This window comes from Centropristis striata, chromosome 9 (genome assembly GCF_030273125.1).
Source record: "Centropristis striata isolate RG_2023a ecotype Rhode Island chromosome 9, C.striata_1.0, whole genome shotgun sequence".
Taxonomy (NCBI): domain Eukaryota; kingdom Metazoa; phylum Chordata; class Actinopteri; order Perciformes; family Serranidae; genus Centropristis; species Centropristis striata.
In genome coordinates, this window is record NC_081525.1 from 36,042,517 (window position 1) to 36,067,700 (window position 25,184).

General features: G+C 42.2%; 1 protein-coding gene across 1 annotated transcript in view; it reads right to left on the minus strand.

Annotated features, from left to right (window-relative positions):
• The window catches only part of trabd2b (TraB domain containing 2B), a 75,395-nt gene extending 57,165 nt beyond the window's left edge, over positions 1-18,230 (minus strand). The window contains exons 1-2 of the mRNA XM_059340660.1: positions 17,925-18,230; positions 14,861-15,430 (exon numbers count right to left, since the gene is read on the minus strand). Coding sequence (XP_059196643.1) covers positions 14,861-15,430; positions 17,925-18,038 — 684 coding nt within the window. The 5' untranslated portion in view covers positions 18,039-18,230. The remainder of the gene's footprint in view (positions 1-14,860; positions 15,431-17,924) is intronic.
• Between the last annotated feature and the right edge of the window lie 6,954 nt (positions 18,231-25,184).

Genomic DNA, 25,184 nt, shown 5'->3' on the forward strand with positions numbered 1-25,184 from the left:
TCTATCAAATATGTAGCACACAGCAGGAGATAGTCAGCGTCAGATGCCTTCTCATTTACTGGAAACACATTGGTTTATGCGAGTGGTGGCACCAGGTAGAGCACGTTCGCTGCTGAAAAATTGTGGCCACATAGCCTGTTTGTAACTTGGACATAAACAGCGAAGTCTCTTGTTGTCTGACGATTTTGGCTCTCACCAACAGAAGCTCCTGAATCACATCGTCTCTCCAGTTAGACTTTATCTTTGGCAGCTTTGTGTAAATAACCTTTCTTTCTTACCTTTGTATGTTTGTATTCTTCTGGGTTTGTATCACATGCATGATAGAAAGATCATCAGTATTACCCTTGAATTCACTGGACACTTCTCTGTTCACACATGGGCTCAATTTGACTTTGTAGTTGTACTGGAGAGCTGGCAGGATAAAGTCAGTTTAATGTCTGGACCAACAGATTCAGACATTTGTGTTCTCACGTACAGCTCCCCCAGATGAATTCTAGATAAGTAAGGATTGCAGTGCATGTGTGAAAGGGACTATATAAAGAGGCTTGGAGTATTTCAGGGCAAAATATGGTTGCCATCCACTTTGGGTGGTATATTATGGGATGCTGTTGCTAGCCGAAGGTAGGTGGTCTGGCACAGAGCTGACAGGGGCATCAGAAACCAATAACTGTGTCTGCTTACACACCGACTTTCTTCAGCCAAGTTAAACTCACATATCTGTCTATTTCCCGGAGTCAACTTCAGCTGAGAACACCGACGGACAGTTTCTTTCTTTCTTATTCTCTGAAAAAACTTCATGGGTATCTAAGGACACTTCGGACCAGCCTGTCTCAGTAATTAACACGTTATATCTCAGCAGTGATGGCAAGACTCCAGGAAGTCACTTTCCCAGCCAAGGAATTTGAAAGCAACATAACCCCCCATAAAAACACTTAAAAATATCCTGCTTTATAGATACAACATGTTAATAAGTGATGTCTAGAGGTGCTGGTAGGCAGATGTTTTAACATTGGACGGAGCAAGACCATTTCCAGTCTTTATGCTAAGCTAAGCTATTATGACTGTGGCTTAAAACAGAATGAGTGTATTTCCCAAACTGTCAAACTATTGCTTTAAAACTATCAATTCCCCTCATGATATAAAAAGGTGCAGGTCAGAGTGTATAGTGTGTGTGCTGTGAGAGGTTTTAGAAATACCAGGCTGATCACACAATGAACTTCTGTTCAGTGTGTGCAGTGGTGCAGCTTAGCCAGGCTTTATGGCAGAAACCAAGATTTGTATCCTCAAGCGTCCCTAAAACCACACTGAACCTCTGGAATATATGAGTGCAGACATAAATTTAATTTAGAGAATGCAAATGAAGCGTTGAAAATCTGTGCATGGACGAATATATTCAATATGCATGTGTAACTACGCATAAAGTCTTGAGCTCTAGACATTCCCGCCGTAGCCCACGACAACAAATTTGTCTGCGACAAAGTCAACTGCCCCACCTGTTCACCATTAATAAAGGTTTTACTCCATCAAACCATTTCCCACACAGTCCCACATCTGTGATCCACACAACACACACATTCACCTCCGACAGCCCTTCAGGCTGACATGTTTCCCTGCTAATCTGTTTGCACAACTCTGGTGTGACCACAGGCCAATTACACATCGTCACATGATGCACGCCCACAAGAGGGAGCGAAGAAGAAAAATGAGTAAAGAGCCACCCACAGAGAGCCCGTCTTTCTCCATCTCACTCCTCTTTTCTCCCTCTCCTCCTGGCTCCCTCACTTCTCCATCTCCAGCTCTCCCGCTCAGTTTGTGGCTGCAATTACAGCTGCCCATCATTTAACTTCTCCCTAAACAACGGCACCCCTTCGAGACCACAGTCCCGCTATGACTCCCTAAGTAAATTTGATTTCTCATCTCATTTACGTTCCATAAACTCTGCCATATGTTGGATATTATATTTAAACTGTTCCAGTGGACGCCAAGAGAGCGTATGCCTTGGGAAAGGTAGAAAAACTGTGTTGGAAAAACTGTGCTGGTGAATGACAGGTGAAATTGACCGTGATGAAAGAAGGAAAAAAACTCAAAACCAAAAGAAGAGAAGAGAGAGAAACTTCACAGCAGCATCCTTTATTTTTTCATTGTTGTCTTTTTTATTTTGGCACAGGAGAATCTGTCGAGTGAATAAAGTGGAAGGTTTCCTCTGTTATTGTTGCTTTTGCTCTCTCCCAGTACCATCAAATTGAACAATTTTATTTTCCTCTCCTTTCTTTTCCCATTCTGCCTGAGTAGCGCGGGGGTTATTCTGCTTCTCCTCGCTCCCTGCTTGTCCCTGTTCCTCCACTTCTCTTTCTCATAATCCCTTTTTATGTTTCTTTTCCTTTTTTTCTTTGGGTCCTTTCTCTCGTGGTAAGGATTGACCAGGTCACATGTCAACAGCAGGGCAGCCAACTTTATCGTAGTTTTTTTTTTTAGCTTTTTTACATGACAGATGGATAGTTTTCACATGGTACTAAAGAAAGAGTGCCAAATAGTTCAGTAAAGTATTTGGACATCACATTAGTCTACTTTTTGTCCCAGTCCTGATTTAGTGAACTCATCTTCCTGTGCAAAAAAAACAACAACAACCTAGAAGTAATCTCCATTCATCCATCCATCCATATTGGCTAAACCGCTTATCCTGTTAAGACGAAATTTTCAAAAACTAATTGACTCAGGCCTGTGTCGTTACTGAAAGTCATGTTCAACAGCAGTGCAGAGGGGGTTGGGGAGGAGTGGGGGGGGGGGGGGTTACTGGGGCTTCAGCCAAAGAGACGGGGTCGTCCAGAGGGCAAGGACGAGGGCAACTGGCTCCCTCTGTCAATCCGGCTCAGAGAAAGTTCTGGGAGCCCTAATTTAAAAGGTGAAACAGAGGCCTCGACGCACAAATGCTGAGCTAGTTCAAGTTCAAGTTCTTTAGTTATCATATGCACGACAATTAGAGAGAAGCAGTCAAAACTGGAATATACATAAAAAGATATTCTGCTTCTTACACAAGTAAAAAAAAAAAAGAAAATAAACATAAAATAGTGTAAGTTTCAATAATGGTTAAAATATAACATCATGTTATGCCAGTTAGACAGTAATCGCAAATTAATAAACAAGGTTAAGAGGAATGTAATGCTGCAATAAACGATTATTGTCATTATTGATTCATCTTTCAATTATTTTCTTAATTAATTGATTACTCATTTGGTGTAAAAAATATCAGAAAATAGTGAAAAAAGTTCATCCCAGTTTGCCAAAGTCCAAGATGATGTCTTTAAATGTCTTGTTTTGTCTGTCTAAGATCCAAAGACATTCAGTTTAACATATGGAATAGAGAAAAGACTGAAATCTCCATATATGAGGCTGAGAAAAGTATTTTCTGCCATTTTTGCATGAAAAATGACTTTTAATGATTACTCTGTTGTTCAACTTATTGATTATTTCATGAATCATTGCAGCTGAAGTATATAAAGGATATAGTGACAGTATATTGCTACTTAGGGTGAAGGCTGCAGTAACATGGGGCCCATCAAAATGGTCAGCTGCAGTTTTGGATCAGTTTTTAAATGCGGAACGAACACTTTGCTGTTTTAATCCACACTGACTTGGTATGGCGTTTGAAAAGCAGATTAATTTAAATGCATCACAATAGTGTGCATCCATCATATAGATTCATATGTGTTTGCTGAGAACAGACTGTGCTTAGATCCTTCTGTTTTGTGTTACAGTGAGGACTGAGGCTGCAGCTCAGAGGGCTGTCACTGAGAACAGGTTTTAAACAGGAGGATCAAAGTATGTACAGACGGTACCGTTTTTCAACGTGGTGACTCAGCTAAATTTGACCTGTGAAGTATTGTGTTTGTGCTTTCACTTATCTGTGCAGTAATCTATCCCTGCAAAACTGTTTGTGCTGGTACCAGAACATCTGTGTCTGAAGACTTATTAATGGCAGTGGAGCCTGTCTCCTGCCTCCCAGTCAGTCTCTCTACCTGAAGTCTCTTCTTGCTCCTCTGGCTGCCTGCTGGTCTGCCTCCTTCAGCTAAGAGGTACTCGTAAGGTGGAGAGGTGTGTAATGGGCGTCACGCCACCCAAATGCATGGGGGGAGTTTGTGAGGGATAACAAGATTTATGTGCTCACTAATAAACTTAAAAGTTAAAGTGGGGCCTTGTTTCAAGAGCTCCAACTGGCAGTTTTCACATTGGTCGGGAAGCTCCAGGGGCCAGTAATGCACACTCAGGCCAAGTCTCCAAAAAACATTGTTTTTCTATATGTTTTGGCCTTTTGTCAGAACACAAACTGCATTTTAGAGAGATCTTCAGAAAATCTGTGTTAAGTGTTGACATGTAGACAGTGTGTCTGACTGTGAGGCGTCACAAATAAGGTTTCATTTTGTGCACACATTGCTGGTGTGGCAAAATTGTGCTGGTTGTAACTGCTAAAAGGACTTTTTACATGTTTACACATGAATGTCCACGATATTGAGACAGAATGCATTATGGAGCAATCAATGTTACCTTGCAACCAGGTAGCCTTCCAAGCCTTCCAAGCTACCCCTTTAGGTAATGAACAACCTCAAGTTATTGTAGCTATATCGAGTGTTATATATATATATATATATATATGTTATGTATATATATGTGTGTGTGTGTGTGTGTGTGTGTGTGTGTGTGTGTGTGTGTTTGTGTGTGTTATATATGTATATATATATATATATATATATATATATATATATATATATATATATATATATATATATATATATATATATATATATATATATATATATGTATATATATATATATATATGTGTGTGTGTGTGTGTTGTATATATATACAGGACAGAAGTACAATTTTGAGGCACCTGTACTTTCCATTTTCTGCTACTTCAGATTTCTACTCTACTACAATTCAATAGAGAAATATTTTACCTTTACTCAATCATATTTATTTGATAATTTTTATTTTTTAGATTAAGATGAATCATCCATCCATTATCTTTAAATGCTCATCCGAAGTCCGGTTGAGGGGGGCTGGAGCCGGTCCCAGCTGACATCGAGCCAAAGGCGGGGACACCCTGGACAGGTCCAGATGAATCATATGAAATATAATCAACAAATATCTTTGCTGTGTTTTTGCTACTTAAAGTAAAACATACTAGTATGAGTACTTGTTCCACCAGTGGCTTTATTTTTGAACAAGCTTTAAATCTTTCGTTTACAAGGCCAAGCTGGAATATCAACTGCTTCCCGACAGACAAAGTGTAATAGAACTCCGGTTCACCTGTGTCACACTTTAACCTTTCAGAAAGGTTTATAAAACTTTACTTTGGGGCCAGTTATATCAGGGGTTGAAGCCTTTATGATTGCTGGGAATGCTGATCATGGGAATAAAATATTGGAGACCATTTCTTTAAAAGAAATCCTAGGCTTATTGTTGTTCTTCTCCAAGTTAAATTCAAACTGTCTGAAACTCCAACACGAGCAGTGTTACTCACTGGTAGATTGGTTAATCACCAATAACCCACATTTGACCCAAAGCAACACTTTGGAGACTATTTAATCAAAGTGTTTTTATAAAGACTGTTCCAATGTGAATATGCAATATGAATGTGTGACGCACAGTATTAGCCAAAAAAATGACGTAGATGTTCCCCACAAGCCTGACTGGATAAATAAACCTAAAAATCAGAACAGAACATTATTATTTGACTTGCAGGACAATGCAAATAAATGGTGTGAAAGTAAAAATGAGAGAGGGAAACGTGTAGGTTTGTGGAGAGGGGGGTACAGAGAGGTGAGAGGTGTAAGCAGAGCTGAAGTGCTCCACTGGGTTGTGTATAATGGGGACAAGGCAGAGGGGGCAGAGAAGACGCATGGGTCACATTAAAACCGGGTTCAGTGAGAGGGCTCTGCTAATGCTACCTAATCCCCGACAAGCCTGGCTCACACAACACACACACACACGCAGTTGTTCTCTTTTGGCACCTATTTATGACCGTTGGCCAGTGTGTGTGTGTGTGTTAGAGGTGTGGTAGTACGTGTGGCTGATGTCACAGGCAGGCCAGGACGCTGAGTTCATCTCCGACCACCGATCGTCCGACATGGAAAGTTGCATGCCATAGTGTACTGGCAGGCTTTTTTCCATGTTCGCCCACACCGGGCGATACTGATACACCACATCATCTGGTGCTGCTCTTTTACTCTTTATGTTTCTTTGCACTAATAGGCTATACCACATTTTTATGGATTTGTGCGTTTACATTTGGTTCCTCAGTGATTTTAAACACAGATGGCGTGGACGGGACTCATACTCACCCTGCTTTGTCCCATTAAGCACCAATTGTCTTTTGATGCATAAAATTCTTGCTACTGCACTACTGAAGAAGAGGAGCTCAGGATTACATGTTGCATGTTTGGAAGCAGCTTATTTAGAATCGTCTTGAAAAAACAGCATTTTCAGCAAATGCCAAAAAGCGGCTGTGACATTAAGCTGCCCTTTAAATGTAATGGGAAGTGTAGAAATCATAATAACACTGACGGAGAAACAACAACTGGAATATATAATGTTGGCCACATCGCCAGATTTGCTCTGAATGCAGCTTTTATTTAAGTGACAAAACTCTGTAGAGAATGTAGGAATTATGAGAAGAAAACCTGCAGAGGTAGGACGTTGGGGACTTGGTTGGGTCAAAAAAATAATGGAATTTGACACAGGAGTCTCCTGTTCACCTCCCTTTACCTACCAGATTTCTTTAAACAAAAAAACAATATTGTTCCTGAATTAGTTTTTGTGCCTAAGCCGAAACCAAACCACAACCATATCATTGTTAGATCATGAAATTGATTTGTTACTGCAGTGGTGATATTTCGTGATGATTTAGAAAAATGCTGACAAATTATTTTGTCCTGCCAATATTGTTGTCTGATAAGAAAACGCTAAGATATATATGAGATAGATAAAAAGTATAATATGAAACATTTTCACATTAAAATGTCTTAAAAGACCTATCATTTTTTTTGAGATGTGTCATTACATTATCCCAAAGACTTCTAACAATGTTCAAACCTAGAGAAATCTGTCATTTTAATTAAGGACACTATTGTTTTGACTGAGAAACCCCTAGCCACAATTAAATGACATATGGCACATTTGGATACCATATTCCCACTTAAGGTAAACATGTCCCATCCCATCCCTATCCTGTGATGTGTTATATTATACTAGCATTTATGTATAATAGAATTACATATTCATATATATATATAAACTGACCTATTGGTGTCAGGATTTCCATCTCACCTGCTCCCGCTGTGTTTTTGTGTCCTGTCCCACTCATGTGATAAATTTGTAAAATGGACTCCCATCCCGAGCAAATCCCAAAGGATCCAAAAAAATATTCCCACCTTCAAAATAACCTAACACAAAGACTACAAATGTTAACTGAAGTGCTTATTTATGAGCTCCTAACTGTTCTCAAAGTCACAATTGGATAAAGCTCATCAGGGAAAAGTGTAATTATGAGTGATAGCGTCGAGAGAGAAACACAAACTTAAGCGGCACACACATCTCACATCTCGGATACATACAGTGACCCTTGGTTTAAGCGGGGCTAACCTGGTTAAACAAAGGTTATAAAACAACAACGTCCCAAAAGACAACAACATTCCAGAGGGGCCAAGTGGGTCTCTGAGGAAATCAGTCAGTCACATTCCTGTCTGTGATCAATCAGCCTCTGGCCCAGACAACCTGAGATTAACCTTCCTGGAAACTACCTGCCCTTCCCATAGAAAACAACCTCCAGCTCCATACAATTTACTGCAGTTTCCCTTGTTGTGATGAGCAAATATGTATTGTAGAAATATAACGTGTGTGTGTGTCTTTGAGACTATCTGCCTGCAGGAAAACACGCTCAAACACCATTCACTTTACTGCAATTTCCACTGTTAAGATGACAAAATAATTATACAGAAACAGAGAACAGTTAAAGTGTGTGCATGTGCGTGTGTGCGTGTGTGTGTGTGTGTGTGTGTGTGTGTGTAGGCGTAGGCGTGTGCTTTGCAGCTTCGGTCCTCATTTGAAAAGAAGATGACTGCAGAGTGAAGATGGATCCACAGTGTGACGTGAGGCCGTTTAAGCAGAAAGGAACGCTCATTCTCTCCACCAAAGGGACAATGTGGGCGAAAGAAGGAGGGAAGCATTTGGCACGTTGAACACTAAAGTATGGAAGAGCGTTCTGACCTGTGGCGCTTTACTCACTGCCTCAGAGGCATTCAGCTCAGTGACAATGTGGTGGAGTCATTACTTTCAGGTCTCTCAGGTACAGTGCTCAGTGCGAGGAGGGATGTGACCTCTGTTGGGGTTTATAGAGGAGCACGGAGATCACAGTGAAGTTAATAGTTCACGGAAGAATTCTTCAGTATAAAGAGACTTTCTTTTTTTCACTTCTACTTCAGATACTGCACTTGCCATTTTCAACTTCGGTTAAATAAGTGCATGGAGAAAGTTATCACGATAGCCGTGTTGACTCCAGTTTTTCCAGTTACGGAAATGATAAGATTGGTAATTTGTTTGAGTGGAACATTTCTTGTTGCCGCATGGTACCATGGTTCCTGTCAGTTCTTGCCTGCTGCCTGCTCCCAATCAGCTCCAACTGTTTTTTTTCCTTGTTTTTTTTTCTCCCAAAATATGAATCCAGTAAAAAGAAATTGTGATTTATTCAGTTGTCAAGTGCACAGCGCCCCTGTTTTCTCAGCCTCTTTGCCTCCCTGCATCTCGCCGTCAGCCTGCAGTGTTCTGGCCAGCACATAATTGTCTAAGTGCTTCTGGATGGCAGCGGGCTATTTGGTCATTAAGGGGCCTATTAAGTCATTAGTGCAACAGTGGGACTGCCGTCTGCCTGCCGACAGGACCAGATGATCGGCCCGATACGTGTTGCCTCGCAGTTTTCCACATATTTGCGCAGGTAATTATAGCTTAGATGTGAAACACCCTCAGATGTCACGCTTAAAGAGGGGATACATGTCGCCAGCACACTTTAAAGGTAATCTCCTCCTCCCCTTCCCCTCCTCCTCCTCCACCTCCACCCTTTTTTCCACTCTGCGTGTGTGCAGATGAGCAATGGGTTAGCAACGGGACAACCAGAGCCTCAGGACATGTCAGAGAGAAAGATAGGGAGCGAGAAGGATCCAAAAGGAGTGAGGAGGTCAGAGGGAAGAAGAGCAGAGTGGAGACAAAGAATCGCTTTTTCCAGCCGTCAGCCTCTGCGGCCAACACATCGCTTCAAACCGAAACTTGCACACCCGTCAGGGAATGTAAATATTTGGATATGGGTAAGGTTGGGTGTTACTTAATTCCTCTCTTTAAAGATGTCCTGTTTAGGTGAACACGGTCCAAAGAACACAGTCTGCATGATTTGATACGACGCATGAGAATCTTATTTTGATTTCAGTGCCACTGTTTCTCTTAGCAACACTCGCCCAGCCAGCAGACCTTCACTAGCCTGGCCTCACAACATTATATTCACCGCTCACCATAAATGCTCATCAAATCACTTCCATACCCCGCCAGGAACCTCTGGATCTGTTCGGAGAAAGACATTCCTCCTGGATATGTGCTGTATTTTTATTTTACTTTTACTGTTTTTAAATAATTTTCAAATCACTGATTTGTATCCTTGGGCCATATATTTTATGAGGGCCAATCTGAATTGGAAAACCAAACACAAACACAAATCAAATTGAATATCGTATAAAGTAATAGCGAGTTATGGGAAACACAGACTGTGTGGGTCTTAACACAGTTAAAGGAAATGTCTCTGGCCCACACAGACATGAGTTTCATTTTTATGACCACTGTGTGTAAATTCATTTTTATATTATTTTACCATGTATGAATACATTGTTTTGATATTCTAGCCACATCTCCAGGCCTCAGAGGTTCCCACTGTGACCACAGCATGTGTGAAGCTGCAGTGTCAGCACAACAAAACACCTCAGCCTGACATCCTCTCCAGCTGAGGGACGGTCCGCTGATTGAAATAGACATGTCAGGTTGTCACTGAAGCTGTAAACAGAGGAGGACGCTCTCCTGCTGCGGGGAAACTGGATTCTGTCACCTACCACCCTCCCATCCCTTAAAACCTTTACCAGCTCCCTTCTCCAGCTCTGAGGTGACAACACTGGTGTGTACCGATAACACACCATCTCTCTCACACACACACAAACACACACACACACAGCTGCAAAAGTCATTGCGCAAAATAGCCCGAGCTGATGGAAACTCAGCGTGGTCAGAGGTTGGGCCAGGTACTCTATCAGATCGGGCGCTGCCTGCCTGCTCAGCAGTGCCCAGACTGACCCCAGCAGACTGCCAGTCTCCTTGCCGCTCTGCTGCTCCACGGCTCCACTACCACCTCCCGCACTGACCCTTGACCCCTGCCCAGGAGACAGGCGCCACCGATATGATGTAATTTCTCTCCGACATGGGCCAGTGGCCTCGGCTGCAATGTGACCCAGGGAAAATAAATATGGGTGTTTATTTGGTGGGAGTGAGAGAGGCCCACGGGCTGGAGCCGCCCTCAAGTTTCCCAAAAGCAGCTTTTCACTAAAGCCGTCTTTGTTCCACATCTAAATCTCCAATAACATACAAATAAGCTATTGTGGTTTGGTATTGTGCACCATCAATCCACTAAGTAAATACAAACAGTGCAGACAGTGTGGTTGCAGTAGGGCCTGTAGAGAGAGCGGGCCTCCAACAATGTGTTGGGCGGAGAATGCGCCCCTGTGAGTGATCCTGATTGCCACCGTGGGTTCAAAGAGGAATGTTCAGTGCTGGAAAATTGTTTGAAGAAAATTTAATCAGATCATGACCTTAAAATTGAAAGCCTGATTACTGTGTAATATAGCAATATAGCAAAGTAGAATAGAATAGCAAGCAACAAAATGATATGCTGAATCTACATAAACTATATATATAAACCGTTAAATTAAATAAATCATTTCTTATTTTATTTGGTGTTTGTGTCATATACAGATATGTAATGATGATTGCTGGTTAAAACGTATGTTGATGTTGTCCAGTATCAAGTTTTGTATTTGATCATGTGAGGAGAGGATATGGTATACAGTAGCTAAAAAAGAGCAGGAAGAGGTAGCAAAGCTCCTTAAATTAGATTGGTAATATATATGGTGTGTGTGTCTGTGTGTTAGTGTTTGTGCTTCATTTAGTAACTGTTGTGCACTTGGGCAAGTCATAATAGCGTGCACTGTAACTGCCTTATGCAACTGCCTTGCATTATATAAAGTATTCTTTGTTATTTGTACAGACAAACTAATAAGCCATAATGATAATCCATTGATCCGCCCTTAAGCGAAAAGGCTAAATAGGAGTCACCTCCTGGAGCTCTAATTGTCCTCTGAGCTCTACATTCTCTACAGCCGTTTCTACTCTGGGCTCTAAGCGTTCTCTGAGATATCGGTTCTGGCCGGCCCGCCCAGCTGTCAACCTGCATTGGCCTCCAAAGAACTGGAGAAGAACCATGCGCAATGACCAGCCTTTGTTTCCACAAAACTCTAAACTGCCTCTCACAGAGACATCCGCACCTCTCTGTGATCTGAAGAGACTACAGAGCGGTCTCAGACAGACACAGCGCTTGTTAGACCACAATGGTCTAAAGAGGTCTCTGGCACACTTCACGTCTCTCCGTCCCTCCCACGCTACCATCAGCACCACCACTATAAACTGAAGATTGCTGCATTTAAACAGCCGCTCCACCTCCTGCCATCACAGAAAGAATGAGGTCACTAACCTGTAGACCTGGACCAGTGCCTCAAGACCACCCGTCTACGAGTAATGTTTGCCTCACTGCACTGGCACCACTGGGACCAGGTGCCTGTGAGAAACCCACAGTGTGACAGATGATGAATCACCAGCGTTCACCTCTCTAAGAGCCTCTCGTTGCAGTCAAAGTTACAGGATATTGTAAGCAACTACTTTTATTGGGAACAAATAATATGTGGGCCGTCAGGGTTTGGAACCTTTCCCAACTCAGATCTCCTTTTAAGCGTCGCTCATGTTTCAGATTAGCGTTCGCGGTGAGACGATTCACATCAGTCTCCGTGCATTTTCGACCCCGCCGCTGCCTTTGCACTTTTTCTGATTCCCCATTCAGTCTCTGTCTCGTCCTTTCTCTCTCCGCGTCTCACTTCTCTTTCTTTTAACTCCCACCCACGCCTTTTGTCTTTGTCTCTTCCTCTATCCATTCTTCTGACCTCATCCTTGTTACAGTCAAGCGTAGAGGGAATCAATCAACCATAGTGTTCAGATTAAATCACAAATTATTATAATTGAGAATAATGGTTTCCATGTCTGCTGCAGTTTAGCTCTGGATTTCTCTGGAAATGAGTGGGTTAGAAGCTCAGAAGTCCAGTGCTCTGGTGGGGTGTAATTGAAGTTATCCATGATCCAATTTTGACTGGATTTCCATGGCAATAAAACTCTTATCTGAGTTTGAACACCTGTCTCGTAAAAATGTTACCATCTCTTGTAAATCCAGTGCCTGTTCTTTTCCCTGAAGATCAATACTTTATGCTTATTATATTATCAGGAAAAATAAACACAGCCTTCTAAAGTTGGACACTGTCCTGCTACTCAACCCTGTTAGGATGTAATTTAAAACTGTGTTGTTTTTAGGGGCAACTGCCGTGCCGTGCCACACTAAATGCAGATCAGCGTTAGGGAGACTTAGATTGAACTTCATAGGTGAATCCCTTAAAGATATGAAAAAAAGCAACACATCTACAGGACATAACAGACTAGAATGCCCTTCTAACGGCATTAGCACGTCTCTACTTTATTACAGTGTGCCTTGCTGAGCTTATTTCTAGGGGCAGTAAAGCTCAAAGGCATGTGCAGGGCATGCAGTGGGACTTTGACAGTGTAGTTAGGAGGTGCTGATGAAAGAGGAGAGGCTGGGAGCCCACTGCCTCTCAAATTAGCCCCGGAGCCCTCGGACCTGTCACATGGAGGCTTAGGCACCGCCAATGTGCATGCGTGGAGCTTTGCATGTGCGCCTTCGTGTGTGGTGTGCCGTGCATGCACAGCACATGTGTTTGCTTGTGATTTCTGCATGAATGCACTTACTGAGATGTTTTTCCTCCTTAATGTGGATCAAAGGTTTCATTAGAACATAAATTCAGAGCATCCTCCGTGTGCTGACGAGCCTCATCACAGACTTTCGTGGGACCTCCCACAGTTTGAAAATTGGTCTCCAGTTTAACTGACTAATCGTTTAAAGTCACCCTCCACTCAAAAATGTGTTTTTCTTTACTGACTTTTATCTGCGCAAAGCTAGTCACGAGAGAGGTGTTTCCACATCCCTCTACTGAAGGAGGAGATTCAAACATCCACCCAGCAAGCTAGATTAGGTATGTCACAACTTCAAAAGACAATCAAAAGAGAAAAACATCATATTCTAAGAAAAAAGTTGGACATATTTCTGAGAACAGGGGAACCTTTTATGGACCTCTGACTGTAACTTAACCCCTTGTACTAAATGCTATCCCACCGGATAAAAAAGGAGATATATGCATTGTGACCAAAGCTGAATTATTTTTTTTAACTTTTGTTTGTTTCCTATCTTATTCTCATTTACTTGTTTTTTTTACTATTAATATTGTTTTGTTTAAACATGCATGGGTATGTGTCTTACTGTGTGTATGTCAAATGCTAAAACATAATTGGGGGGAAAAAAGAAAGAAACCTGAAACCTCAAGCTCAGAGTAAACTTGTTATGTTTGAGCAAGAGCACATTTCAACATCACAGCAGATATTAAAGTATGTTTCACAAACTGTAACACTGTCAGTTACCAGCAAACAAGCTATCACTACAATCGCCATTCTGATATGTCTGTTAGAAACTGATTTGGTTGCAAAACGAAAGCCTCTTCAGAGTCTGGAGGAGGAGAATGCCATCTGAAATAGCCGGCCAATGGCAGCCCGACTTCAGTCTTCAGTCTACGCCAGCTCACCAGTCCACCCAGCACAAGCAGCAGTGGTAGGCGAGGTGGAGTACAGATCCACTATTTTTCAGTAAGAGAATAGTAGATGGGCTTCCAGCCCCATCTCAATTTTCTTGTTACTTTTTATGTGGAAAAACCATGTTGAACAAAATATTAATCAAAGCAGTTTTCACACTTTAAAAATGTGTCTAGAGGGGGACTTTAAATAGATGCATGTTCCTATCATTTCTTTATCTTCAGACAAGATATTAAAGATGGATAACACTCCCCATGTTTTGCTCATAAAGTAATTAGGTTATTTTGTTCATCTTCCAGTCTCCGATTACAGTGTGAGCCCCACAATACCGCAGAGAGCCAGACAGACAGTCTGCCTTAATGAAAGAGAGAGCTCTCTGCTCTTCTCACCTTCTCTAATCTGTTCTGCATGTGCATTGCTCAGCCTGACACCCTCTCTGCACATTCAGCTGTTGGGTGTTTGTTTTGTGAGGTGGATGGACATCCATAACCATAAAGCTGTCTCCAGCAGAAAGGTTTTAATCACTTTTTTTGTTCTTTTTTGAAACGTCTTCTCCCACATTCTCAGAAAGGGTGCAACACCCAAAATCTGTCGACTTTTACTGTGGATTAAAGATCATGGCCTGCTTGTCTTCAGAGCAAATTTACTACAAGCAGAATGATACAGAATCTTAAATCTACTCAATCCCCCTCTAGGTCCTTCGTGTTCTTGCAATTTATCCAGCTATTCCAGCTGTGTACACACAGGGAAGCAAATGCAAAAAAAATTAGAAAATAAACAAGAATTCATTCCACTTACCTGAGAAAAGTTGAGCCCGTTGAGGGGGTGACACTGCTCCTCCACCCGCTCCACCGCCCCTGTCGTCTTTCTCATCCTCTCAGCCTCTTGAGCCAAGAACAGATCCAGCACAGGCGTCCCCCTGGACCGAACGTCCCACTCAGTCAGCGAGTTTACCATCAGCATCACCCACACCGGCCTTTTCCTCTCCCAGTTTCCCGCAATGGCGTTGAACAGGTAGTCAGCGTAGAGGCCGCGGCCTCTCTGGTCGGCCGTCATCCAGTACGGCATCATGTGTTTGACATAGTCCAGGTGGCGTTTGAGACGACGGTACAAGTCTCGAGGTAGCAGAGTCTGCAGGTTCTCCCCGTGGGGCAGCAGCTGGCAGCTGGTCAGCTTGGAGATGGTCAGAGGGTCAGTCAGGTCCAGCTCAAAGAACACATTCTGGCTGTTGTGAAAAGCCTGTTTGGACCTGTCTGGGATGAAGTCCCAGACTCGAGTGTAGGGCACGTGGATGGTCCCAAATAAGTAGGAAGGTGGGTGCGGGGGAGCTCGCTTTACTCTCCACAGGAAAGAGTTCATGTCACTTTGCTGTGGAAGAGGCAGAGGAAGGAGGGGAGGGAAGATGGAGGTTAAGATTTTGAGAGCAAAAGGAAACAAAAATACCAGAGCCATCATCTGAGAGGGATTCAACTAAAACTGACACATTTTTCCTCTATTGTGGTTTACTGGCTCATACGCTCAGGTCAACAAGTTAAAGATTGAAACAGCATTGTGAGATGACGGCAGGGGGAGCATGAAGTGGAGTCAGCTCAGGGCTTGCTGCTGCGGTCCGGGCAGGGGGTTTATAGAGGGGCCTTCTGGGTTGTAAACAGACCCCCGTGTATTGTTGAGGTGCATACCTCGGTTGCCAAAGCCTCTTTTCGGCCTGGGAAGCATTTTGAAGGCTGCAGTGCAAATATACTGCACTGGAGCTCATAAAAGCCAAAAAGCTGTAAGAAACCTGCTCTCCATTCTGACCCCACTGTGATACTTTTGTTTGTGAACGTTTTTACACCAGGCGGGGAGATGTGGTGCTGACAGCCCTAAGCACGGCACTGTTTTTGTCCTCTATATGGTTTATATTACAGGAAGTGTTTGTCTAGTGCGGTTATCTTTACACATAACAATGTCCCAATGGAAATGAAATAATCACAGTCGTTCCAAATGAGCATTGCGTTTTAAATATGTTTCTTGTTAAGTGCTCAGCAAATGTGCTGTGCATGTGTTGCGACTTTGATGTTGGCATTATTCAAATATGAAAAAAGAATTAACTTCTATAAACAATATCAAACTTCTGGCTTCTGAGACACAGTGTAATCAGGCATTTGAGGGATGAAACCCATTACTGTAAAATAAAGTTATTCTTAGAAAATGTTTACTTCTAAAATTTAATCAAGATTTCCTTCAGCTGCGTTCCAATTATACTAAAGGCTGCCAACATTGCCTTCGTTATAAAGAAAAAAAAAGTTTCAAATTGCTGCCAAAAGCGAGTGAAGTCGACTTGTGGGATGTTCTGTTATCATCATAATTAACTCGAGTGAACGTGCAGTCATTTCTGGCGCAAACTCTCTCTCGACGAAATAAATCGAAAGTGCTATATTTAATTTCAGAGCCGCGTTTCTTCTACACGGAGATGTTTAAACAGTTTGTTTCTAGGTTTCTAACTCAATTTGCACGTTGGCAGGGTGCAGCCGACACTGCAGGCTGACGGGAAGGCTTTGGACTGCATCAGATGCATTAGTGCATTCTTTGTCATATTTCAGAGACACGGAAAGAGGGTTTTTTTTGTGCATGTGCAGCATTTTGTCATTCGTTAACTAGCACGTGTGCGCTCAGGCCCCTCCAGCCCATAAATGAAGACTTCTCGACATGGAAAGTGTGGTCGTGTCCTGAGGAGAGGCAGCGAGCGAGATCCCCTCTGCTAAAAGCTGCGTGGACGTTTCTGGAGAGCCTTGACGCGCAGGGCTCCTTTTTATGGGGGTAATTACTCTTAACAGAAAACAGAGCCCACTGTACTGACGCATTACAAATCACATGAAGTGAAGGAGCACGAAATCTTCAGTGATCTCTGACAACAGATCCATTATCCCAGAATAAAGGATGTAATGCACTAATGAAACAAACTCCCTAATGATATCCGCACACTTGCGCACAAGTGTCACATTTAAAAAAACTGTTTCTGAGGTAATTTTATTCCACAAGGGTGGACGTGTTGGATGGGATGTCTTCAGTCATGATTTTAATTAACTTTTTCCCCTTTCGTGTGGAGGATGCATTCACTGAGGGAGGCAGACGGACAGACATTAACGCTGCTGCACTTCATCACACTAAGAGTTGGAGCCACATCCATATTTTATTTCTTTACAGATATAAGTGTTTTAATGAAACATGAGCACGCCTCAAAGGTCAGTGAAACTTTTCCGTATGAAGTCAAGTCACCCGTGGTTGTTCCTCCACTCCGTTTGTCACATAAACAGCCATAAAGTTGGCGAGCTTTAACAATTTTCTTGGAAACTGCTATCATTTATAAGGCCCACATCACTTATTGGGAGTTTTTTTTTATGAGCCAGGTCAGAAATACCTGCATGTCTGGAGATGAGGCGCAGTGTAATATGAATTCAGAAAAATAATAATAATAATTAATATTTTTATATGCAGTAATTAGCAGGCAATGCGCATTAACAATGCATTTATTACTAATAATGCATTTATTACTAATATTTTCATCTAATTTTTAATCGCAGTAGATTCATTTATCAGTTTATAATAAAGGGTGTTCAAATGTGGAAAAAGGTAACCTTTGACCTCATTATAGAGCACAATTATAATAAATAAATAAATAAAAATGATCAAAGTTTGATTTCACTATTTAGAATTGATTAAGAAAGAACATTTTAGGATAACAACAAGTGTCAGTCTTAACTGTATGACTTCTCTGGATAACAGAGGCTAAACTCAAGCATCATGCGGGTTTGGATACGCGTCTGTCTCGGGAGTCTGTCTGGTTGTCCGTGACTTGATAAAGTGCCCAAAAAGAACTCACCGACTTCGGCGCGTCGCACTGCCTCGGTCTGTCCGGTCGGTGTGCGCCCCAGGGTGCCACATTGTGCAGGAGAGCGCTCAGGAAGACCCAGCTGAATCCCCGCAGACAGACCATCGTGTCGAGGTGACAGTCAGCTCTCAGATGTCTCTCCTCTCCGCTGTCTTCTCTCTGCCCCCTTTCCCTGTGTCCTTTCAAAAATAATAATAAAAAAAAAAACGGTTACCGGTGGCCTCTTGGCTCACATGTGCCGCGCGGCTGGAGGACCATTCCGCTCCTTCGCCATTCCTGACGCTCTCCGCCGCTCAGTTTTAGTTTGTTCCTGTCTGAAAACTTTTCTGTCTCCTTTGACTCGGTGCAGTCCTGAAGCAGGAGCTGAAAACTCTTTGGAGAGTTTCCGCTGTGCGCTCCGAAAGTTAGGAGCGTCTTGAGTGGGAGAGAGAGGGAGGTGGGACGACTTGAGTACCCCCCTACCCCACCCCAATACACACACACACCAACACACACACACACACACACACACCCCTGCTTCTTTTAAGAGGAGGGAGCGCAGGTTGAGAGAGGGATGACAGGTTTGCGTGAGTAAAGCCCCACAAGACTCAGAAACAGTGCAAAGTGCTGAATGTAGTTTGAGTTTGGACATTGCCTCATTCAGCACGGTAATTTTCCTACAGTATATCACTATCTATGAGGCGGTATTTTATATAGTACATACTGTGGTATGCTACAACGTCTGTAATTCTCAAGTGAGTTTATATGGAAGCTTAGAATTTTTGTAATCTTCCCCAGTTTCATGTGTGTCTTAGTTTTTAATGAAACAAATTAAGCAATCATTAACTTGTGCTGGCTTTGTTTAGCTTGATGGAATTTAGCCTATTTTGTGTTCAATTGGTGTTTTGTGTAGTATTATTTCTTAAACTGTTTTAAATTGTGTCTCAATAGTTAACATAACTCAAGTCCATTTACTAGCTTTTTGGGCTTTCAGCCTCATCTCACAGTCCTCTGCTAATACAAGGCCTGATATCTGGGCACTTCGTTTGTTGTATTTAATGACACAAATGTCACTATAAGCTGACTAATTTTGGTCTTCGTCGACCCATATGTCTTCACGTAAATAATCACTTTTAATGTTCTTTTTCATGTTAAATTACTTATTTCCAAGAAACTTACAAGAACGGCTCTGGTAAGTACAAGTGGTGCTTTGGCATGATTCTTTACAGCTCTGTCGATTAAATCAACTAATCAATTAGTCGACAAAATCGTATAACTGACTTTCTTTATTAAACAACTACTCTTGTAGCTCTTTCAAGAAACTTTCTCTAAACACGCAGAGCTAAGTTCAGGTGGCATGCACAGTGTTGGCAGCCCACAGTTTTGTTTTCTTTGCTTTTCAACTGAATCATTCAAAACATGTAAATGTTGAGCAATATTTCATAAGTTGTCATATGCTTCCTCTCCAGGAGGATCACATTTATCTCTGTTCTTCTCTGTTTGACAGCCCTGCAGCAATATATTAGTATGAGGGTCTTGTTGCGGCAGAGAGCTTCAGACCTTGTATGCATGATTAATGGTCACAAATAAACTGGTCCAAGTAAAGACAACTGTGAGAAGTGTTTTATTTATTTCCAGTCCGGCGCTCTTCTTAAGATGTATTAGTCATTAGCGGAGCGGGGCGGATCTGAAATAAACGGCGGTGTTGAGAGAAAGTGGCCCCTCGCTGTGCAGGCCGCGATGTCAACGCTCCACTACTCTGCTATGACCTCAGTTATTGTCCAAGTGGCAGACAGTGTGACAGAGTCAAGTAGTGGGAAATTTATCATGGAGACCCCTCAAACAAGTGGCACCGGGCCCCTCCCTGCAGCTCGATGGCAGACAGACCTCGGACAAGCAGCTCTTTGTCCTCGACCATGTTCTCCACTCCTCTTCTCACCACTCGGCGCTCACTTCTGTTACTGGGCAGCTTTGTTAGCGGCTGACCGTCCCTGTACGCTCATTGTATTTTCCATTCAGATGAGGCAGATTGGGCGTTTCTGCTGAGTGTCTTTGATCAGCTTGTCTTTTAACACAGTTTCACGTTGTAAAACTGCGACACTCGTGCCCTTTAACCCTTTGACTTCTATTTATTGGGCACTATTCCTCAAGCGCTGAGAATCTGAAAGGCCCAAGAGTCAATATTTCTTTGTTTTACACGTGCACAATGGCCCACTTGACTTGAACACAGCCTCAGTGTTGTCAGATGCATAAAGGCAGCGTATAACAACAGAACCATGTTGGTCTAATCAAACCATTTTATCCTCACTGCTCTGTTTCTTCTCCTCGCTCTGAGACAGGTGTGGGATTTCAGTTAGTGGTTTCATCGGCTCTAATATGGCCACCTGCGGACTCAGGTACTTGCTTTAGCCACACCTTGCAGTGGGCTTCTCTTTGAAGGAGCTTTTCACATTCTTGGCCGGTTAGAAGAGGGCTTATGAGCGGCTGGCTGCAGGAGATTCCTGGATGGGGGCCAGTGCTTACAGCATAGTGCACATATAGCCGGGGACGAAAGAAGACTTTAAAGTTAATGTTCTGTTAGCAGACTGCAGAAACGCTCACTTACAGAACGCACATCTGGGGAGGCGTTATAGGGAGAGGTTAGGAGAAAGAGAGCCCGATCTAAAGGTATTTTCAGAATGTTAAAGTATATCTGCAACTAAACCCTGCCAATACTGATGCTTTTCACCACTTTCATTCACTGCATATTTTCCCTGCATGTGTCCATTATATTGTCGATTACTGAATGGGCCTACTGGGCACTGAACGCCCAAGTGTCAGGGGCCTTCACCTATGACCACATAGAAGCATAAAATGACTACCAAATGACATTAAAAGACTACTAAGAGACCAAAACAAATTTAAAGAGATGCAAAACAGCTGCAAAGAGACACACAATGACTATGAAATTGGTGGAAAACAACCACAAAGAGACAAAAAATGACTAGAAAGAGGCACAAAACAACTACAATGACTTGAAATGAGACACAAATCAACTACAAAGTGTCTTGGAATTACTACAACGGGACACAAAACAACTTCAAAGAGATGCAAAAGACGAAGATATGGGTAAATCAACCACAGACTGCAAAAAAACTCCAATTACAGTGAAACACAATAAAATCACAAAGAGAAACAAAACCCTGAGATGCATAACAACTACGATGAGACACAAAACAACAACAAAAAGAGTCATTTGTCCATTGTCTCATAATCGGCCCATGTACACAGATTGTACCCCACATGGTCATTTGGGAAGAAGGGCGTTTGAATAGAGAGAGTGAGGAGAGCGTGTTAATGTTTGTGGCCCTGCTGCTCTAAAGGATCCTGTGTCTACTTGTCCTTGTGGCTCAGTGGCTGCCTGTCTGTCTGATGTTGTGCAGAAGTCCTGCCGCAAAAACCCCAACATTAACTCTCTGCCTCGGCCTCGGCATCATTACTTGTCTATTGGTATGTAATGATAGAGGTGCTACTTCTATTACAACCGCTGCTACTACACCACATGAAGAGGTAATGTGAACTACGACAGGGATAGCGGTATCTGAGGCTCCAAGTGTGTGCAAACTGTTTTGTTTATTATGTACACAGGGACCCCTAGTGGTGTGAGGGAGTATTAGGATTATGCACAGTGTGGACAAAGGTGAGGACAGAAGAGAGATGTTTAACCCAAGGGCAGAAAGATAGCGCTTCAAAGAAAATGTGAGTATGATGGATATGAAGGAGTGGCTCATAGCTTTAGGCAGCCATACTTCAGAGACTGCCTGTCAGACTGAGTGAAGGCCACACTGAACGCTCTCTGTCTCTGTATGCTGTCTCTGCACTCAGCTGGACAACAGACACACACACACACACACACTCCCTCACTATCTCCACCCGCCTCCTGCTCTGGCTCCAATATCCTCTGTCCCACTTTGAAGATGTTAAGGAATAATATTGACTGAGTCTCTGGTGAAATGTTATTGTGGTTTCCTTTTCCGGACATCCCGGGGAAAAGTACAGGATAGGAGGTGGTAGAGAAGGAGGAGAGTAATGTTAGGGGTGGAATATGTCAAAGAATGTCAGAAGGGGGTCCAAAACGAATCTGTTTAAGCCGTGTCACACATACGAGGGCAGAGATAAGTGGGAGTAAGTAGCAATCTCTTCAGTACATGTTTGGTTTTACCCAGTGTTTGTGGAAGAAGCACACACTGATTTAGATGGTTTTTAGTGACAACAGGTCTCTATTAAGTTGTTTTCTCCACGGTTTCTGCGGTGACGTTCCCTGTAGCGTGTCAACACATGCAGTGGATGGCTATCTGTCTATCTTCATCATCCAGAATGAGTAAAAACAAGAGGGGGAGGATGAGAGGAAGAGATAAAGTGACAGGGGTCATGGTCGGGGCTGTTTTTCTGGAAGCAATGTCTCCAATGTGTTTTTTTTTTACTGTCATTGTTTTGGGATGATGTAAGGAAAGATGGCCACAAATCAGAGTTACACTGATCCTTATTTACAGGGAATTTAGCTCAGTGGCAGTTTTATATTCAGTAGGGATGATGGGTTATTATTTTAGAATGAAACATTGGAAATGTTTAAAATGAGATCTGCTTTATCTTCATAGCAGCAGCAGCAGCAGCAGCAAGTCTTTCAATAACAACAAATCAAAAAGCAGCAGATATTGTTGTTAATTGTAATTTTAATTACATTATATCCCCATCAGCTCCTTCCTTACTGTGGACTGTGTGCATGACAGAAGTGGTAACAGTCTGATTGCTGTATTCCATGTCAAACCCACTGTTTCCTGAAGTGGTGAGCACTGCGTCTGATGTATACAAGCACACTTCTGTGTTTGTACAAATTGAACAAACAAGAAATCTACCAAGTTTCGGGAAATTGATTTTTTTTTTTTTTACTTAAAAAAAAAAAAATTTTCTTTTTCACATATGGAGGTTGAATCTGGTCCGGTGTAATGAAGTGTAATTGAGAGAGAACTGGTCAGTCAGCAAAGCATTACTCGCCCTAATACAAGTTGAGCTGCAACAATAAGTCAAATAATTATTAGTTAATCACCAATAGTTATACATTCTGCTTTTCTCTGATTTACATTATATTAAACTGAATATTTGGGGGGTTTTGACTGACAAAACCAGACATTTAAAGACATCACCATGGACTTTTAAAAACTGAGTTTTCACTTTTTTTCTGAAATTTTATCATCTAACCAATTAATTCTTGAATCGTGAAAATAATAGCTAAATATGTTATTTGCAGCCCTAAATAAGAGCCCCAATCAGACAAAATATACATCAAGATCAGATCACAGTAATCAGTTAAAATGACATTACGATTTCAACACTTTTCATTTAAAGGAAAGGGAGGTTTGACTTGTTAGTCACAAACATACTACTACTACTACTATATTTTAGCCAAGCAACACTTTTGATCCTAGTGTTTATTTTTGCACAAACACACACATACTTACTCACTGGCCACATCTTAGATTTGTTTTCTAGAGGCTATAATGCTCTCACATCAAAGGCTGGGCTGGCAGAGTCACCCCATGATGCATTGTGTTCTCTCCCACTGATCATTGCCGTTGTGGGTAATTGTATTATCCATATCGGGAACCCCCTGCTATCTTCTCTCTCATTCTGCCCCATTTACCCCTGAGAGCCAAAGCAGGAGAGGTGGAGGAGTGAAAAGACCCTCCAGCTCTTAAGCAGATCTACCTCTTGGCTGCTCGAATGGTGAAAGAATAAGATATGGAGGAATAATGATGTTTTCCCTCTTGTCATTCCAACAACCATTGTGACACCACTGCAAATCTTAGCACTGGACAATAGATGTATTCATATCATAATATTATGGAAATACAATATATATCTAGCTGTTGTTGGACCGTATGATACTTTTGGTGTTCATTGTCAATGTCCTGTTTGTGGTTTATCCAAGCAGGGGTTCAACAGAAGCTGCCAATGCCAAATAAGGCCTTTTGCTGTGACGGGGGAACACAGTATAAGCAGCATGTGTTATGATACCATTAAATCAAAGCCTCTGGTCTGCACTGGTGTGCAGGAACCACACATGAAGGATCAGATGAGCTCTTCTTTAAGTCGAGAAGAATCTGGATTTGGACTTGACCTTCTTTTGAAGACGGTCATCTGATCTAATGAGGTTCTTTGAAGATTATCTTATTGTCCAAGGAGCTTTTATGCTACATGTATAGTATACATGTATAAATTCATGGCATCAAAGCTAGCCTCCGTTAAAGAAATATATGCTAAAAGATCAACAGAGATGGGGAAGCATTGCTTTAACCACTGTCTGCCCACATTGTTTTCATACATTCTGCTCTTCCTTGCTTTTGTAATGTGAGTTTAAAGGACTGGCAGAGAAAGCAAAGCCTGAGTCAGTGCTGCCTCTGTCTGCTCAGATGTAAAAAGTTCATTTTGGTGTCAGCAAAACTCAAACAGTGTTTACCCTGCATTTATTCAAGGTTTATTTGGTGTATGTCTAGCACATATCTGTCTGTGGTGTTGTATCCCGGGTGCTGTGGCTGTGTTTGAAGAGGTAGTCTTAGTCATAGGCTGTCTTGAGCGGTGTTTACCCACATCTGTTAAGCCAGGTGTCAAAAATACCACACATGGTGTGTTTGCAGCACAAAATAGCCACTGTCTCTGGATTTAAATCAGTGGTAGTTTTGGAGGGACATGTGGCTTGAACATGTGTTTGTAAAAACACAAATGCCTGACTTGTATATTGGCATCGTCTGGCTAAGTGTGTTCTCTTGTGGTCAAAACTGACAGAAATAGGCACATGAGGGCAAACATCTCCACTGAGCTGTCAGAGCAGACTTACCTCACCAAAAAAACCTGTGCAAGCAGCTTATCACCACCCCTATATACAGCCCGGTGGTGGCAGGAGTAAAAAGAGTGACAAAGTCCACGTAGGGGGAATTTGTTGTGGATGGATGGCTCAAATTAACACAGGACTTTAACCCAGGAGACCTCTGTTTGTGTCCTATGTCAAACCAGGTCAACGTTGGCTTTTTTAAACTTAAGTAACGTCTGTAACAAGTACATTACGTTACGAGAGATGTTACATTAAATAACATTACGACAGAGGCAAAGAAGTGAGCCGTCATTGTATGAAGACCGCAAATATCATGTTCAATGAACCAAGGACTTCGACCAAAAAGACGTTTTTTTTGTGACACGTGAAACGAAAATTCAAGTTTTCTCAGTTAAGAAAACTTG